The sequence below is a fragment of the Callithrix jacchus genome, chromosome 5, assembly GCF_049354715.1.
Source record: "Callithrix jacchus isolate 240 chromosome 5, calJac240_pri, whole genome shotgun sequence".
In the NCBI taxonomy this organism is placed as follows: Eukaryota; Metazoa; Chordata; class Mammalia; order Primates; family Cebidae; genus Callithrix; species Callithrix jacchus.
The window spans coordinates 122073025-122091349 of record NC_133506.1 but is presented as its reverse complement, the minus strand read 5'-3'; the positions used below and the strand labels follow the sequence as shown (position 1 = coordinate 122091349).

The window sequence follows — 18325 nt, the reverse complement described above, 5'->3', positions numbered from 1 at the left end:
CTGGAATGATAATACAATTTGACTAAATAAAATGTATCAGAGGGCCCAACCCTGAGATAATTCTAAATAAATAACATTATCCTATTCACTAAATATTTTTTCAAAAAAATGTTTAATTACCATGGAAACTATTTAATTAAAATTTCTGAAGGCTAAAACTCTTCTGAGAGCCAGGTGCAGAGGCTCACACCTATAATCCCAGCACTTTGGGAGGATGAGGCAAAAGGGTCCCTTGAAGCCTAGATCACTCAAGACCAGCCTGGAGAACAAAGCAAAACCCCATCTCTACCAAAAACATATAAAACAAAAATGAATCAAGCACACTGGTGCATACTCCCTTGTCCTAGCTACTGGGAGGCTAATCACTTGAGCACAGATGTCAAGGCTGTAGTGAGCTATAATCTCACTGAACTCCAGCCCAGGTAACACCATGACATGGCATCTCCAAATAAACAAATAAATTCTTCTGAGAAGAAAGGGAGTTACAGATATCACTTCTTCCCCCAGAGAGAGTGTTTCTTTCAATTTGCCTTTTCTAACAGTCAGCCTCTTTAACAGGGGTTGCCGATTACTGAATCATTTACTTCACAGACCAAGTATCACAATAATAAATATCAACAGATGACCCAAGCCCCTTCGTTTGCAACAATTATTTCTTACATTAACAAAACTCTCAGCTAGGGTTTACAAATCTTACAGCCTCATAAAAAACTTCCATTGATGCTTATGATGATTAAGTTTAACCTACATATTACAAGTGGTACAATACTCTTAGTCGATAAGATTACTCTCTTTTAATTTTACTTTCTCCATTTACCTTATTCATTTTTTTAGTGTAAAAAATTTTAAGTTTCCTATATAATGACAATGTCAAAGGCAAAAATAGAATCATTATTTCATGAAAGTTTCTGTGTTATGCCAAATACAACTGATGTTCAGATAATCAAAAGTGACTTAAGTACCTTACTTATCCAGTGGTTGCTGGCTTGGCAACCATCACTATCCAGAATACAACAATGAACTTGGAACTGAAACCCAGGAACTTAAAAAGATGCCCTAGAGTCCTAACTCAGAGTCTGTTTACTCTTATTCTAGCAGAATTCCAACTTTAAAATTTTATAACCTTAAGTCAGTTCCTGGTTTAAACAAACCAGCCATTCAAAAAAACTGAGGACAGAAAAACAGGTAAATCTGATTATGGACTGGACTTCAGATAGATCAGGGAATTATTAGGGAATTACATAAATTCTATTATGTTAATAACAATACTTTGGTTATGCAGTCTTGGTCTTATTTTTTAGAGAGGCATACTGAAGTATTTAGAGGTAAATGTCGTGATGTCTTTAATTATTCTTAAATATTTCTGAAAAAATAAATACGGCAAAACATTAGTTGTTCAATCATAGCTTTGAGAATACGAATGTTTATTATACGATTTTCTCTACTTTCCTGTATGTCTTATATTTTTCATAATAAGAAAGAAATAATGGGCCAGGCACAGTGGCTCATACCGTAAATCCCAATACTTTGGGAGGCTGAGGCAGGCGGATCACTTGAGGTTAGGGGTTCGAGACCAGCCTGGCCAACATGGTGAAACTTCATCTCTACTAAAAATAGAAATGTTAGCTGGGCATGGTAGTAGGAGCCTATAATCCCAGTTACTCAGGAGGCGTACGCAGGAGGATTGCTTGAGCCTGGGAGGGAAAGACTGCAGTGAGCCAAGATTGCACCACTGCACTCCAGCCTAAGTGACAGAGCAAAACTCAGTCTCAAAAGAAGAAGGGAGGGGAACGGGAATGAAAAAGAGGGAAGGGGGAATGGAGAAAGGAGAAGGGGGAACAGAGAAGGGGGAAAGGAGAAGGAAAGGATAAGACTGTTTTTTAATTCCATGATGAAGACTACTAGTCTACTTTCCTAACCCACAATAGGTCAGAAGCTGCAAATGGAGAAGAGAGGGAGAGTAGCTGCCATGAGGCATGTTGAGAGTTGCAAGGAAAGCAAACTGATAGCCTGACAGTAACAGAACAGACATCAAAACTACACTGTAAGGCCAAGGCGGGTGGATCAGTTGAGGTCAGGAGTTCAAAACCAGCCTGGCCAACATGGTAAAACCCCTGTCTCTACAAAAATACAAAAATTAGCCAGGCGTAATGGCAGGTGCCTGTAATCCCAGCTACTGAGGAGGCTGAGGCAGGAGAATCGCTTGAACCCAGTAGGTGGAGGTTGCAGTGAGCCAAGATTGTACCACTGCACTCCGACCTGGGTGACAGTGCAAAACGATGTCTCAAAAAAAAAAAAAAAAAAGGACTACAACTGTATAAGAGTCAACAGTCTGGGCTGCTTAAGATATGAGCTATCCATGGCAATCCCTAGAAGCATCTTAGCATTACCAAATACTATAATAGAGACTGAGGTTCTCATTTTGCTTTTTATTACTGACTGTCTAACCATAGTATTTCATTTTACACAAAAGTAATGTTACTAAAAGTTAAAAAGACAAAAATTACATGTAACAGCAGAATTCTACAACTACCAATATACATGTATAATACTGCCAATCTTTCCAAATGTCTATTTCAAATAAAGGACTTTGTATATACTGCTTTCGCATTAATTAAAAACTGACCATTTTCCAAGTTCTTATCACATAAAGGGGAACAAGGAATGTGTAGAATGTAATTAATGAAATCCTTCCTTACTGCAAGCTAACCTATTTTTCACTTTTACACACAGCACTGCAAGGAACACCACTCTGCATACGTTTTTTTCTCTTTTGGATTATTTACTTAGGATAGTATCCCAGAAATGAGATTAGTGGGTCAAAGGGTATGAATATATTACCAAGCTGCATTCCATTCCATACTCCACCAACACCACAAGAATATACGCATTTCACGACAGCAACTTTATCTTAGGCATTGGTTAAATTTATATTTTAGTGATTCAAAAGTTGTGAAATAGCACCTAATTTTAAAATGCTAAGGAAAACAATTAAAAGAATAATGCACCATTTGTCCATATGCTCCTTCAGCATTTATCTTTGTATGACTTTTCATAAGTCATTGAACTTTCTAAGACTTTTGTTTGTACATCTCCAAAATAACAAGACAGCATCAGTTTCACCAGTACTCAGGGCAATGAAAACTGAAGAAAGAGGAAGTATTTCTGACACACAAGATTGGCAAAATTTCAACACTGAGAGGTTTCAATGACAGATTACAGAGACTGGGCAGTCTCTAATATCACTGTGGGTGTGTGCATCTGAAAGTAATCTGACAGTGTCTATTAAAATTATTGTTCAGTATATGTACTCCTTAACCGAGAAATCCAACTTTTAAGACGATCCTACAGAAAAAAGGGCAACAATAAGAAATAACATTTTATTACAGGATGGTTTATAATGACAAACCAGAAAACCAGCACCACCTGAAAGCCCATCAATATGGGAATGGTTGAATAAATAGTAGCATATCCACACCACGGAATATTAAGTAGGAATTGGAGCCAGTGTATAAATTTAGAACAATATTATGATATATTGACATGTAAGAAAGCAAGGTGCTAGGTGATGATCACATTGTAACTTTAATTTTTAAAGGAAAACCCTCTTTTTGTATTATAAACATCTGTGTTTGTCACTATGGAGAAAGGCACAGAAGACCTTTCTCATACAGCAAACGAATAACAATAATTTCTTCAGATGGAGGAAAGAGAAATTATTTTCTTCATATTCCTCTGTATTATTTGACTTACTACTGTTTGCTCATTGTAATTTTAAAATTCCCATAGATAGCAGGAATTCTTTTTAAAGCAAAATTGTACTGGATATCTCTTAATTTCTAGTCAACTCCCAAAGCACATAATTCCATGAAATGAGGTTCACAAAGACATCACTTAATCTCTTTTTTTGTTTTGTTTTGTTTTTTTGAGACAGAGTTTTGCTGTTGTTACCCAGACTGGAGTGCAATGGCACGATCTTGGCTCACCGCAACCTCTGCCGTCACTGAATCTTTAATGAATGGTTAAATTATGTTCAATGGCCACAAGAGTATGTAATATAGTTTTGTAAGGTTTATAGCAAACATAGTTAATCCTTTTTTTTTTTTTTTTTTGAGACAGAGTCTCATTCTTTCACCCAGGTTGGAGTGCAGTGGTGCAATCTTGGCTCACTGCAGCCTCCGCCTCTCAGGTTGAAGCGATTCTCCTGCCTCAGCCTCCCGAGTAGCTGGAACTACAGGCACACACCATCGCACCTGGCTAATTTTTGTATTTTTAGTAGAGACAAGGTTTCGCCATGCTGGCCAGGCTGGTTTCAAACTCCTGACCTCAAGTAATCCACCTGCCTTGGCCTCCCAAAATACTGGGATTACAGGCGTGAGCCAGCGTGCCCAGTCTAATACTTTTTAAAGTGTTGAAACAAACAGGTAAGCAGAAAAAAAAAATTAACTCATGCTAAATACCTCAGCACCACTATCCCCAAATTCTGGATAAAGGAAACACTGTATTATTCAAATCACTGAGCCCTGCAAACAATTCCACCAAATGTGTGTGAGAATGTACAATGAACTCTTCTCCCACACACTCCTAGAATCATTCTAGTAAGCAGCAACAACCAAAAGAAAAGAATGCCGGTAAGTACTCAAAGAGCAAGAATCTTACTAATCTCAATTTCCTGCCTGAACTAGGAGGCCAGGCTCGGTGGCTCATACCTGTAATCCCAGCACTTTGGGAGGCCAAGGTGGGCAGATCCCTTAAGCCCAGAAGTAAAAGACCAGTCTGGGCAACATGGTGAACTCGTTTCTACAAAAAATACAAACATCAGCTGGGTGTGGTAGCGCACACCTGTAGTCCCAACTACTTGGGAGGCTGAGGCAGGAGGACTGCTTGAGCCTGAGAGGTAAAGGATAACAGTGAACCATGATCACCCCACCCAACTCCAGCCTGGGAGACAGAGCAAAACTCTGTCTGAGAGAGAGGGAGAGAAAAAAAAAAAAAATCACTAAAAAGCATTCTAGCTCGTCTCCTCTCTAAGGAAGATCTTCTGATCAAGAAGAAAAGGCATTTTCAGAGGGACAGGCCTATCCTTTCAATGTATCTAGCTAAGCTCAACATTTTATTCAATGTGAGTTACATTTCTTAAACTTTGGCCCTTATGGACTAGAACTATTCACACAAAGTTTAAAAGGACACATTATCAATGTAAGAACTTAAACATTCATGAGTAAGAGCAATATTCACATGTACACCCAGCTTAGCGGAAATGTCATCATTCAAATCAGTCACTAGCCACCACAGTAAGGTGGGTTTTTTAAATACTATCATCACTTTTGAAATTAGCCAGGGAAAAAAAAAAAAAAAAAAAAAAAATCAAACCTTAAACATTGCTCAATTAAATAACTGAAAAGAGTCCCATTTTTAAACATACCATGTCTACAATCTTCATCAGCTTGCACATAGTTTTTCTGCAAAATAAAAGATACAAGAAAAAATTAAGTAGTTCAAAGAGCTGCTTTTATCAGAGATGTTATCAAAGGGAAACTTGGCTTTGTTTCAAAGTTTAATTATTAATGTAAACTTAATATTCACAGAGCAAAGCTAACACATGTGCTCTCTGAGGATTACAGGGCACTCTACAAATAAACATCGCAGTATACTTCCTAGTCCGCGAACTTCCACCCCTACTTCTCACCTTCTCCAACCCTAACTCACCAGCACCTCCTCAGCCAACAGCTTTACTGAGAAAACTGAAGCCACAGAAGAAAATTTTCAGACTGTCACCACCCTGTCTACCCACTTCCCAGCATACACTCTGTCTTCCTTCTACCTGTTAGCAGACATACTCCCGTGCTCCTTTCTGAAGTCAACCTACGCCTGTGCAGATCCACTCAGCCGCCTACTCAGGCACAGCACTCCAGCAAGCCTCTTCGACTTGTCCTACGTGATTAATTTTTTGCCTTTGATTGGCTCATTTCTATATAAAAATACAGTTATTTCTCCCATCTAAAAAAATATTTCCCTTGACTTTACCTCTCTGACTAGCTACCATTCCTTTTTCTTTTATTTTTGCTTTTCCTTTCTTTTTTTTCTTTGGTGTCTCTTCGTGGCAAAACTCCTCAAGAGTTGTCAATGTTGATGTATTTCAATTCCTTTCTCCAATTCTCTCCTAAGCCCTCTTTTAAGCAGACTTTTACCCACTACTCCGAGGAAGCCACGCTCATGAGATCACCAGTGACCTCCACTGCATCCACATGGACCCACACGGATTCACATGTCCCCACTCAGACACAATCTCACGGCTTTATTGGCAGCTGCTGACATCATTCAACATCTTCTCACTTGGACACACTCCCTTCCTTCAGGCAGCTACCAGGACTCGTTACTCTCACACTTTCCCCTTTCCTCATGGTTGCTCTTTAGGTTGCTTTGCTGGTTCCTGCTCTGCTCCTCAACTTCTTGACACTATAGCAGCCCAAGACTCGGCCCTCAGTCCTCACCTCTTCTCTATGACGCTCACTCCCTCGGTGATTCTGCGCAGGGTCAAGACATCATTCAGCACTTCTGTCCCACACTCTTCAATGACTCTCTCTCCCAAAGTCCACATGTGCATATCAGACATCTTACTCAGCATCTTCAGCTGGGTGTCTGAATGACATCTCAAACTCGGTATGTCCAAAACTGAACTCCCACCTTCCCCCCACAGAAACTTCCTCCCCAGCTGTAGCCTTTTAACCCCAGTTGAAGGAAACACCATTCTTCCAATTGTTCAGACAAAAAGAATTGAGGTAAGTAACTGCAACTGCTCCTCCTCATTCCCTGCACTCAATACATGAGGAAATCTGATTGCTCCTACTTTCAATGTATATACCACTTCTTACTAATCCTACTTCTCACTATCTCCACTGCTACCACTGTGATCTGAGCCACTCCATCCTGGATTATTCTAATAGTCTCCAACCTACTCTCCCTTGCATCAGTGCTTATCCCTTTACGGTTTATTCTCCGCACAAAAGTCAAACAATTCCTGTTGAATTAGATCACGCCGATCCTCTGCCCAAAGCCCTGCAATAGCTCTCCAACTCACACAGAATAAAACCCAAAGTCCTTTCCACAAGCCAGCAGGCCCCACAGACTCCAGTCCTCCCACCTCTCCACCGAGAGCACTCTACTCAGGCCACACTAACTCCTAGCTGCTCCTCAAGCACAGCAGGCAATGTTCTGCTGCTGGGTCTGTTTCATTGCCTGCAATGCTCTTCCTCCGGATTTACACATGGCTCACCCGCTTGCCTCCAGTTATCACCTTCTCAATAAGGCCCGTCCTGACCACTCTATTTAAAATTGTAACCCCATGTCTAACCCCAATACTCCCAATGTCCCCTGCCCTGTTCTCCTTTTTTCATGCAGTCACTACCTTTTAACAATCTATGGTGCTTATTTTTTATGTCTATTGTTTATTTTCTGTTCCCCTACTAGAAAAAGTATCATAAAGGTATCTTTCTCTTTTATCAATATAAATAACAAGAACCTAGAATACTGTCTAGTACACAGTATATACTCAATAAATACTTGTTGAGTGAGTGCATAATCCAAAATGCCCTACAGCAGTACAATTTACAAGGTTCAAAAGCATAGTTACCTTGCCATCAAAGATATTCAGCAATCAGCAGCCACTTCACTCACATCTCTTTGACCCAGAATTAGCTGTTTGTGTAGTCCCCACTCAATGAAAAAGGCCATTTTACATAGTTCAGCACTGGCTTATTGACAGTGTTTACTCACCAGTTGCAAAAATGAGGCAATTCTGTAAAGAAGACTCTCGATTTTGATGCGTTCTATTTCCAATGGACAAGGCCCTGTGAAGTCTGCCATGGAGTACTGGCCAAGAGAAAGAAGGGCCTCTGTGCAGTGCTTGAGGGCCATTTCATAGTCCTGCCTCTTAAGTGATTCACATGCTTGTTCACATGACTTTTCAGCTCTTCTGTCTTCCATGACTCAGGGACAAAAATCCTACAGAGAGAAAGAACAAGAGAAGGTTTTTAAAACTTATTAATTATAAATTCTAGCCCATTCCTATCTCAGCTGGCTTAATTATCTATCTGAATACTCTCAGCTAGCCTTTTGATCAAGGTCACAGCTAAGCAGCAGCTATTGATGCTACAAAATCTATACTTCTCTTTGATATTGTATGAAGTCTTCACTAAGATTCAGGCAAAATGTCAATCATAAACCAGGACTGTACCAACAATATATCAAATTTATAAATGAAACATGCCTGTGAATACTGCAAAGTATACAACAAACCATAAAGGATTCCCTTTTTTAACCAAACGGACAGAAACATTTTACATCCAAACCTCCAAATTTCAGTTTCATAATTTCAGTCTCACAGTTCTATGACCATGACTGCAGAAAACCAAAATCTATACCATGCAGGATTCTTTCAAACCACCAATTAAAAAACTGGTTGGAACTGTTTGAACTGTCCATTAATTCAATTCAACAAACATTTCTCAAGGGCCAGGCCCTGTGCTAGCAGCAATGAATGCAAAGATGAGGCATGTCATCACTGCTTTCAGGAAACTCAGATTCTAGCAAGAGAGGCAAAGCACAAATGAACAATTACAAAAAAAGACCTATTCCATCTGCCTAAAGGCATGAGCTGACTGAAAAGGTGAAAAGGAGTTCAACACACAGATGATAGGGAGAGCAAATGCGAGTTTTTCAGAGAGAAGAGTTCAAGTGAAATCACCAAGGGGAGAATATACACAGCTTAAACTCAAGGTACATGACAGGAGTAAGAGAGGTTAAGAATGACCTCAAATGCCATGACAAGAAGCTAGGGTTTTATTCCATAGGCAATGCAGCATGATGAAATATTTTTAAATAAGGAAGGAATCTATCAAATATAAGTCCTACCAGCTCTATGAAGAACTGGTTAGAAGTAGAAGAAACCACAGGCTTGCCATAGGGGAAGAAATGGCAAGCACTGCCATTAGTTAAGAGATCACTAAAATAGTCCAAGTAAGAAATAGTGGGAGTTTACACATTGTTTCTCCCCAGCTATATCACTCATGGCAGGAGCAGAAAACTTGGACAGAGAAGACCTAACTCCTTTGACCTGACATTAACAATACTGCTCCCAACAGTCACTTTTGCTGACCATCTCTGTCAAACTTACAGATTGCTTTTTGTGCCTGCATCTACTTTCTCTCTCTCCTGCACTTCCCTACCTTCCACCTTAACCAGCTGGCCTCACCATACTTCTTTGTCTCTTCTGCCTGCCTCCAGCCTACATGTTTTCCACCAGCATTCCTGGCTTTGATAATGACACATGGGCTCTGCCCCCTCCTAGCAGTGCTGTAGCCATCTGGGGCCAATAAACTGCAGTACAAGATGGGGGGTGGGGGGGGCAGCCCACAGACAGAGAGCGGCAGGAGGCAAGATGACAGACATCTGTCGAAGCCCCTTCAGCTTTTGAACTTTGTGGTCTACCAAAACTGTAGAAATAGCTAAGGAATGAGATCAGAAGTATTCAAAAAGGACTTCGACAGTATTTGTCAGCATTTGTTCAATACTGATGATTTATACATGTGGTACAATATAATATTCTCTACTTTTCTCACTTTGAATTTTTATTTTAACACTTTTCTGTTTCACTCTGTTACCCAGGCTCTAGTGGACTGGCACAATCACTGTTTACTGCAGCCTCGACATGCCAGGTTCAAGGGATCCTCCTAAAGCAGTATCTCAAGTAGCTGGGACTACAGGCATGTACCACCATGTCCAGTTAAATTGTATGTATGTATGTATTTGTAGAGACAGGGTCTCCCTAAGTTACCCAGGCTGGTCTCAAACTCCTGGGCTCAAGTGATCCTCCTGCCTCAGCCTCCCAGTGCTAGGATTACAGGAGAAAGCCACTGCACCAAGCCTAAATTAACACTTTTAATATAAAAAAAGAAATCTAACTGTGTTAAGATAACCCCCCCCCAAAAAAACAAAGAGTACTGTGTCCTTGGTCTTTACCTGGTTTCCCTTTAAACTCTCTCAGCTTTCCTTTGGGGGGCTGTAACTCCAAGTTTAGTTGAAGGGGATTTAAGTCATAGTTGGTATGTATGCCTTTCATACAAACATATATTGATTTGGGTGAAATCAATTATTCAACAAAGTCAAAAATAATGTCTGTATTACTACAGCGATGTTGCCCATTAGACAAAGAGTGGCATTACAAAATAATTACTATCTGATGATATAGTCTAGATATAAAATATCAATGCTATTAACATTTTGGGTGCAGTAATTTTTTGCTGTGGGCCATTATGTGCATTGTAGGTTATTTAGCAGTCAGTACTCCTAGTCCCTACCAAAAGATGTAAGTAGCACATCCCCTGACTTTTAACAACCAAATATGTCTCCAGTAACTGCCTGGAGAGGGCAAAATCAGCTCTAGTTGACAACTACTAATATAGACAAGTATACACTGCTTGCCAGATAACAGCAATAACCAGAGGCACTAGAATTAGCAAATCTTCTCTACAGAATTCCCAGCCCTAGACGTACAGAGAATCCCTGCCCTTCCTGTACTGTGTCACTCTGTGGGGTTGGCAAGCACCAACCCCACAGAGTGACACATCTAGACAACTAATACAAAAAGTAGTAGTAAGAAAAGCAAAGCTAATAACGTACCAGCTAAAATCTTTCTTAGGAATGGGTGTAGCACAGTGATCCAGAGCACAGAGTGGGAACCAGAGGACCTATGTTCAGAATTTACCAGCTGCACCACTCTCCAGCTGCATGGCCTGCGGCAAGTGGCTTAACATGGATTATTTCAACTTGCTCACCTCTAAACTGGGAAGACAACTAATACCTACCTCCTAGGGTTACTGTAAGATTAAGTGAAATAATATGTATAAAGTACTTAAAGGAATGCCTGGGACATAAGTGCTCAGTAAGTATTAGCTATTATTATGTCCCTAAAATTCCTTATTTTTGCTTTATATAAAGCTTTTTTTTTTTTAAGAGACAGAGTCTTGCTGTGCAACCCATGCTGGAATGTAGTGGTGCAATCATAGCTCACTGCAGACTCACATTCCAGAATGATCCTCCTGCCTCAGCCTCCCAAGAAGCTGGAACTACAGATGCATGCCACCACATCCGGCTAATTTTCTTTATTTTTTGTAGAGACCAGGTCTTGCTACATTGTCTATCCTAGTCTTAAACTCTTGGCCTCAAGAGATCATCCTGCTTTGGCCTCCCAAGTGCTGAGATAACAGGCGTGAGCCACCACACCCAGCCTATATAAAGCTGAAAGCACTTTACTGACCTCAACATACAATACAGTATAGAAAATAAAGTACTATTCTATGTAATTACTTTGCCTACTTGACAGAGGAATTATTTTCACCTGTTTTCTCCATCTCAATACACTGGTAATGATCATGCAAAGAATAGCCATTGGAGAAATAAGTATATCTGCAAGTCACTGATAAGGACTAGCTGAACCCTAAATCTGGCTATGAGGGATGATCACAGAGGCCACTACCAACATTAATCACCAAACACATTAGCCAGGGAGATCTCAATAACATTAATATGTAAGTAGAGATTAAGGACAGAACTATGAATTTCAGGAGCTTTGAGAGGAAATGACTCAATTTATGACCCAGATGCTTCCCTCTGAAGTGGAGAGCTACTCCAATTACCTTTGTTAATCAGTCCTGACAACTAGTTTCCAAGGTCTACCTGAATCACAGTAGGGTCACTTAGCTGTAGTGTGGATCTCAATACAACGCATGCTCTGTTCAGTTGCTTTTTCGGGTTTGTCAGAAAACAGCATGACTTACTATACTCACTCCTTCTGAAGAAGCTAAAGTGGCTTCTCAAACATAAAAGCAAAACTGTCAAAGTCAAAATGAGAAAACATCTCAGGCCATGCTAAAACGAACTATGGATAATATGCCGTGAGAGATCTAGGAGGACTTCTAAACAAGACCAGCTCCCAGATACACACCACATATCTGTATCTATAGTACATGATCCTGCTTCCTGAACATAACAGCCAGACCCAAGGGCAGATACTAAGTTGGGTCTTCTAAGGATCTTTCCCATGGGAACAGAGTGGCCCAGGTAATGGAAGTCGCTGTCACTGAAGCTGAGTCACATTAAGCACACCAGTGTAGGAAGAACACCACATTCACCCATTGCTAAGGTTCACAACATCCGTCTTGACTCTTTCTCTTCCTGTTAAAAATTATCCAAACTTTTATCAAAAGAACATAAAACACAAGGAACATTTACTTGGGGGATGTGACTTCACAGGCAAGAAAGCTGAAATCAGAAACCAAGACTCTAACCCAAATCCACTAACTCCTCTGATCTGCTGCTGACCTATAAAAAGAGACTAATACCATGCAATGAACATTAGTTGTTTTGCCACCAAATACTCATTCCCTTTCCTGGTAATAAAAGCCCACAATTTCCCTTTGAGAATTCACCTCTCCCCAACTCTTACACCATGTGGTTCCTGAAGAGCTAACTCCTGCAGGGATGCAGGATGGCATGTGACACTAACTGGCCAATCCGAGCCTCACAGCCCTGAGCACAGGGATTGGCTCAGGGTAGGACACATGACCCTACAAGAGCCAATGAGACACTATGAGACTTGCTGAGGCTTCTGGGAAAGAAACTGATGCTCCTTCCAGCTGAATCTAAATTCTGAGAAGCCAAGGGGGGTTGAATGTACTGCAGCCATTTTTCTTACAGTGTCAGCAACTGAAATCTATACAGGAAAAAGCACAGCTGATTCATAGGGAGAAACTGAGTCCTGATGACATCACCTGACCCTGAATCCAGCTCTAGCTAGCGGTGCCTGGACTTCAAAGTTTGGTAAGCCAAGAAATTTTTTTCTAGCTTAAGTCAGTTTAGGTTGATATTTCAGGCAGTTGGAACCAAGACAGTCTTAATTTAGATAGATAATCTGATCAGTACCAAATGAGCTGATAATTGTCTTGTAAAACAGTGTATATGCGATTATTAATAACAATGATCATGTTATTTATTACTAACAACAGTAAGTGTAAAGAGAAAAAATAAGTGAGCATGGGAGACAAATGGCTTAGTGTGATATATGATTCTTCTGTGTCTTAAAAATATAAGCCTAGCTTTCCGTGCCGATAGTGCTTACGCAAACATGGTGAACATTCCTAAAACGTGCCAGACTTTCTGTAAGAAGTGTGGCAAGCACCAAGCCCACCAAGTGACACAAGAAGGGCAAGGATTCTCTGTATGCCCAGGGAAAGCAGTGTTATGACAGGAAGTAGAGTGGCAATGGTGGGCAAGCTAAGCCAATTTTCCAGAAAAAGGCTAAAACTACAAAGAAGATTGTGCTAAGGCTTGAGTGCATTGAGCCCAACTGCAGATCTAAGAGAATGCTGGCTATTAAAAGATGCAAGCATTTTGAACTGGGAGGAGATAAGAAGAGAAAGGGCCAAGTGATCCAGTTCTAAGTGTCATCTTTTCTTTTATTATGAAGATGATAAAATCTTGAGTTTATGTTTAAAAAAATACACATATATATGCCTAAAGCATTTGTTTTAACAACGTATAAAGTTACTTCAATAACAATAACAACAACAACAACAACACGTTTCTACTGAATGTTCATTGTGTGCCAGACATTGAAAAGGTTTTATGTACATGGCCAGGTGCTGTGGCTCACACCTGTTGTCCCAGTTCTCGGGAGGCTGAGGCAAGAGAATCGCTTGAACTCTGGAGGCAGAGGTTGCAGTGAGCCCAGATTGCACCACTGCACTCCAGCCTGCACAACAGAGCGAGACTCTGTCTCAAAAAAAAAAAAAAAAGATTATATGTACATAATCTAATTTAATCCGCACAATGACCCTATTAAGTAGATATTAGATTGTTATCATGATTATCATTCCCATTCACAGATAAGGAAACTGAAGCACAGAGTTAAGTCACTACCCAGTTATACTATAAACCACAGAGGCAGGATTCAAATCCAGGCAGTCAGACAGCTCCTTTTAGCCATGACAGATTCTGAGCCCACAAGCAACTAAGGTTCTAATGCTATTCCAATGGAGTAAAAACTCAAACTCCAGCACTCCCAAAAGCACCAAATGTGACAATAAAATATCACCATTTTAATTCTGAAACAGGGTTAACATAGTTCTGCATTACAAAAAGTATGTCGGTGTTAATAACCACAATGTTAATGATTATTTTAAAAAATGTAAACACACACACACAGACACACACACACCCCTAAGCCAATTATCTCCTTGGTTAAGCAAAAGTCTTATGTGTCCCAAAACGAAGTAGTACATTAATTGGTACCATCTTTCCATAAAATGGTAACATTTGCATCCTTCCACAAAAGTCAACTTTCAGAGAGTATCGCATCCCTAAGTTACTTTTTACCACTTTCATAAAACAGAAACTTGTTCTAAAATTGATCCATCTTGGCAAAATCTGACAAAAGAGCAAAATAATCAACAAACTTTATCAAAAATAAACATTTTTGTACTATAAAAGATACTGTTAAAAGAACTGAAAGACAAACTAGAGATTGAGAGAAATTTTGTGCAAATCATATATTTGAAAAAGGATTCGGATACAAACATATAAAGAACTCCCAGCCAGGCGCAGTGGCTCATGCCTGTAATCCCAGCACTTCAGGTGGCCAAGGCAGGCGGATCATGAGGTCAAGAGATCGAGACCACCTTGGCCAACACGGTGAAACCCCATCTCTATAAAAATACAAAAATTAGCTGGGCATGACGGCACATGCTTGTAATCCCAGCTACTCAGGAGGCTGAGGCAGGACAATCACTTGAACCCGGGAGGTGGAGGTTGCAGTGAGCCGAGATCACACCACTGCACTCCAGCCTGGTGACAGAGTGAGACTCCATCTGAAAGAAAAAAAAAAACTCCCAACACTCAACAATAAGAAAACTAACCAAATAAAAACTGGGCAAAAGATTTCAACAGACACTCCACAAAGAGGCTATGACGATAACACATAAGCACATAAAAAGATGTTTGATGTCATAAAACCAGGATTAGATACCAACACATACCTATTAGAATGGCTAAATTTAAAATATTGATAACACCAAGTGATGTAGACTAATTGGAACCCTCGTATACTGCTAGTAGGAATATAAAATCATTCAACCACTCTGGAAAAAGGGTCTGCAGTTTCTTATAAAATCAAATATGCACACTACATTATATGACCCAACAATCCCCATTGCCCCTCAGACAGATACTGTAGAGAAATGAAAACTATGTTCACACAATGATCTGAACACAAATGTTCATAACAGCTCTATTCATAATTGCTGAAAAGTGGAAACAACTCAAATGTCCTTTAATGAGTGAACAGATAAACAGACCTCTTTGTGAGGTAAAACTACTCAGCAATAAAAAGGAACAAGCGTTCAATATATGCAATAACTTGAAATAATCTCAAAAATATGCCATGTAAAAGACCCCAGTCTCAAAAGCTTACATACTGTATGATTCCATTTACAAAATCTTAATCTCAAAAAGATAAAACTATAGGAATTAAGAACAGATCAGTGGTTGCCAGTGGGTATGGGTCAGGAAGGAGCAACTATAAAAGAAGAGCAAGAGGGAGTTTTTAGGGTGATGACACTACCCTGTATCCTGATTGTGGTGATGGCTGCACAAGCTATATATGTGTTAAATTAGTAAAACTGTATACCAACAAACATTAATTTTACTATATGCTAATTTTTATAAAATTATAAAAATTATTTTTAAAGTATGAATGTCTCAATTGACATGATTTTTTAAAACTAAAAAGGAGATACAGAAGGATAAGTGAGCTGTGAATAAACAGAAAACCCATGTACCTCCCTTTCTGCCTATATAGGTTTTACAGGCAAGAATGGAGTCTCAGAAAGAACCTCTCCAAATGGAACAATGATTGAGCTCACTTGGCACAAAATGTAAAATACTTTTGAAGAATTCCATCATAGCTAGATGGCTGGGTTGGTCCAGGACCAAAAGTAAATGCTGGAAGAAAAATGAAATCAATCTTTCCACTCCAAACCGCTGTCTGTGATAGTAAAAGAACCACCAGACTACCTTGAAATCAAGTCATGAAATATATTTGTATTTTAAAAATCAGTTGTATTCCTCAAATTAGCATCTCTTGTTAATGTAGTTATGGTCTTCTTTGATCTCAAAGACCAATCCTTTGTTAACAGACCGACTAAGCAAAAGTAAACTGATCAAATAGCAGGATGTCACAGTAGTAAACTAAAATTTCTTCAATCTAAATTCAAGATGATTTCTCCATCTCTGTCTTATACATTTGCCTTTTAGGAAAAAAACTCTACCACATAATTAACTTCGGTGGAATGAATCAGACTGCATTTGGAAAGGTTGTAGAAGAGTGATGAGTTATGTTAAACAGTATCATTATCTCCTTCGACAGAAATTACTAACATCCATAACTGGTTCTTAATCAGACCCCAAGATATCTTTACTTATTAGACTATATAAACAATAAAACTTAAAGGACAAATATAATAAAATACATGTTTCTTTATATAACAAAACAAAAATTTAAATCAGAAGAACTACTAGAAAAAAATTGTATATCGACATTTTTTAAGTTAGTTATTTGCCATGAATTCTTCTACTTTGTTTTCCTTGTAGAAATTCCATTACTAACCTGAAACTAGAAAGTAAATACACTTTGGGAGGCCCAGGCAGGCAGATTGCCTGAGCTCAGGAGTTCAAGACCAGCCTGGGCAACATGGCAAAACTCCACCTCTATTAAAAATACAAATATTTAGCCAGGCATGGTGGTGGGCGCCGTAGACCCAGCCACTTGGGAAGCCAGACACAAGAATCACTTGAACCCGGGAGGCAGAGGTTGCAGTGGCGATCACAACACTGAACTCCAGCCAGGATGACAGAGTGAGACTTTGTCCCTCCAAAAAAACATTTATTGTGACCAAATAAAGAAAAGCCAAATTGACACCTTTTTTTTTTTGAGACGGAGTTTCACTCTTGTTGCCCAGGCTGGAGTGCAGTGACGCAACCTCCACCTCCCAGGTTCATGAGATTCTCCTGCCTCAGCATCCCGAGTAGCTGGTATGTGCCACCATGCCTGGCTAATTTTGTATTTTTAATAGAGACAGAGTTTCTCCATGTTGGTCAGGCTGGTCGCAATCTCCTGACCTCAGGTGATCCACCTGCCTTGGCCTCCCAAAGTGCCAGGATTACAGGCGTGAGCTACCACATCCAGCCAATACATTATTAAAATAACCCAAGTGGGACCTGGTGCAGTGGCTCATGCCTGTAATCCCAGCATTTTGGGAGGCCAAGGCGGGCGGATCTCGAGGTCAGGAGTTTGAGACCAGCCTGATCAACACGGTGAAACCCGTCTCCACTAAAAATACAAAAATTAGCCAGATGTGGTGGCATTCGCCTTTAATCCGAGGTACTCAGGAGGCTGAGGCAGGAGAATTGCTCGAACCCAGGAGACAGAGGTTGCAGTGAGCTGACATCGAGCCACCGCACTCCACCTGGGTGACAGAGCGTGACTCTCTCTCAAAAATAAGTAAATGAATTTTAAAAAAAAACAACCCAAGTGAAGAGGAAGAAAGCATATCAGAACAGGCCCCTCTTCCCCACTGAGCAGCAGGGCCCTGGTGAGCCAGTGAGGATAAGCTGTGTCATGCTTCCTTAGGGAGAAAAAGTATTACTTTAGAGATGGCACAATCACTTTGAAATGCCTATAAAATAATGTCAAAACTCATTACCAGATATCCGGGCCACCAAAAATCTAGCTACAACCCCAGCACAGGCCCCAAGTCCACAGGCGTCCGAGACTCTGATAACATCGATCCCTCTGCCCAGAACATCCTTTCCTCGCCTCTCTCTGGACCTAAATCCTACCCAGATTTTAACCAACACTTCAAGATCTATTTCTCTAAGATGCTCTCCTCCCAAAACTAAAATAGCATTACGTCCTATAGAATTATTTGGCCTCTGAGTCATCTATTATCTTGAATTAAATGTATTGTGTAAAACGCCTTTCTGCCCAATACAACTATCTTATAAATTAGAGTCCATTTTATACCATCTTTATCCCAATGGCAAACATTCAATTTACTAAAACCATTCAATAAATAAATATCCCAAAGATGACCTAAAATAACCTAAATGCCAAGCATACCAAGAACTGTCCTGTTCCAAATTCAGTTCTCATTAGCATGTCAAGTCCCAAAGAGGCATGTTGTACTACCTTTAAGTTCATCTGCATTTATCC

General features: G+C 39.9%; 1 protein-coding gene and 1 pseudogene across 12 annotated transcripts in view; one reads left to right on the top strand and one right to left on the bottom strand.

Annotated features, from left to right (window-relative positions):
* The window catches only part of HELZ (helicase with zinc finger), a 175833-nt gene that overhangs the window by 143335 nt on the left and 14173 nt on the right, over positions 1–18325 (bottom strand). For all 12 annotated transcript variants that reach the window (XM_078374466.1, XM_035301579.3, XM_078374468.1 and 9 more), the window contains 2 exons: positions 7777–8004; positions 5426–5462 (listed from right to left, as the gene is read on the bottom strand). In XM_078374466.1, coding sequence (XP_078230592.1) covers positions 5426–5462; positions 7777–7986 — 247 coding nt within the window. In that variant the 5' untranslated portion in view covers positions 7987–8004. The remainder of the gene's footprint in view (positions 1–5425; positions 5463–7776; positions 8005–18325) is intronic.
* LOC144582698 (large ribosomal subunit protein eL42-like) lies at positions 12993–13630 on the top strand (annotated as a pseudogene).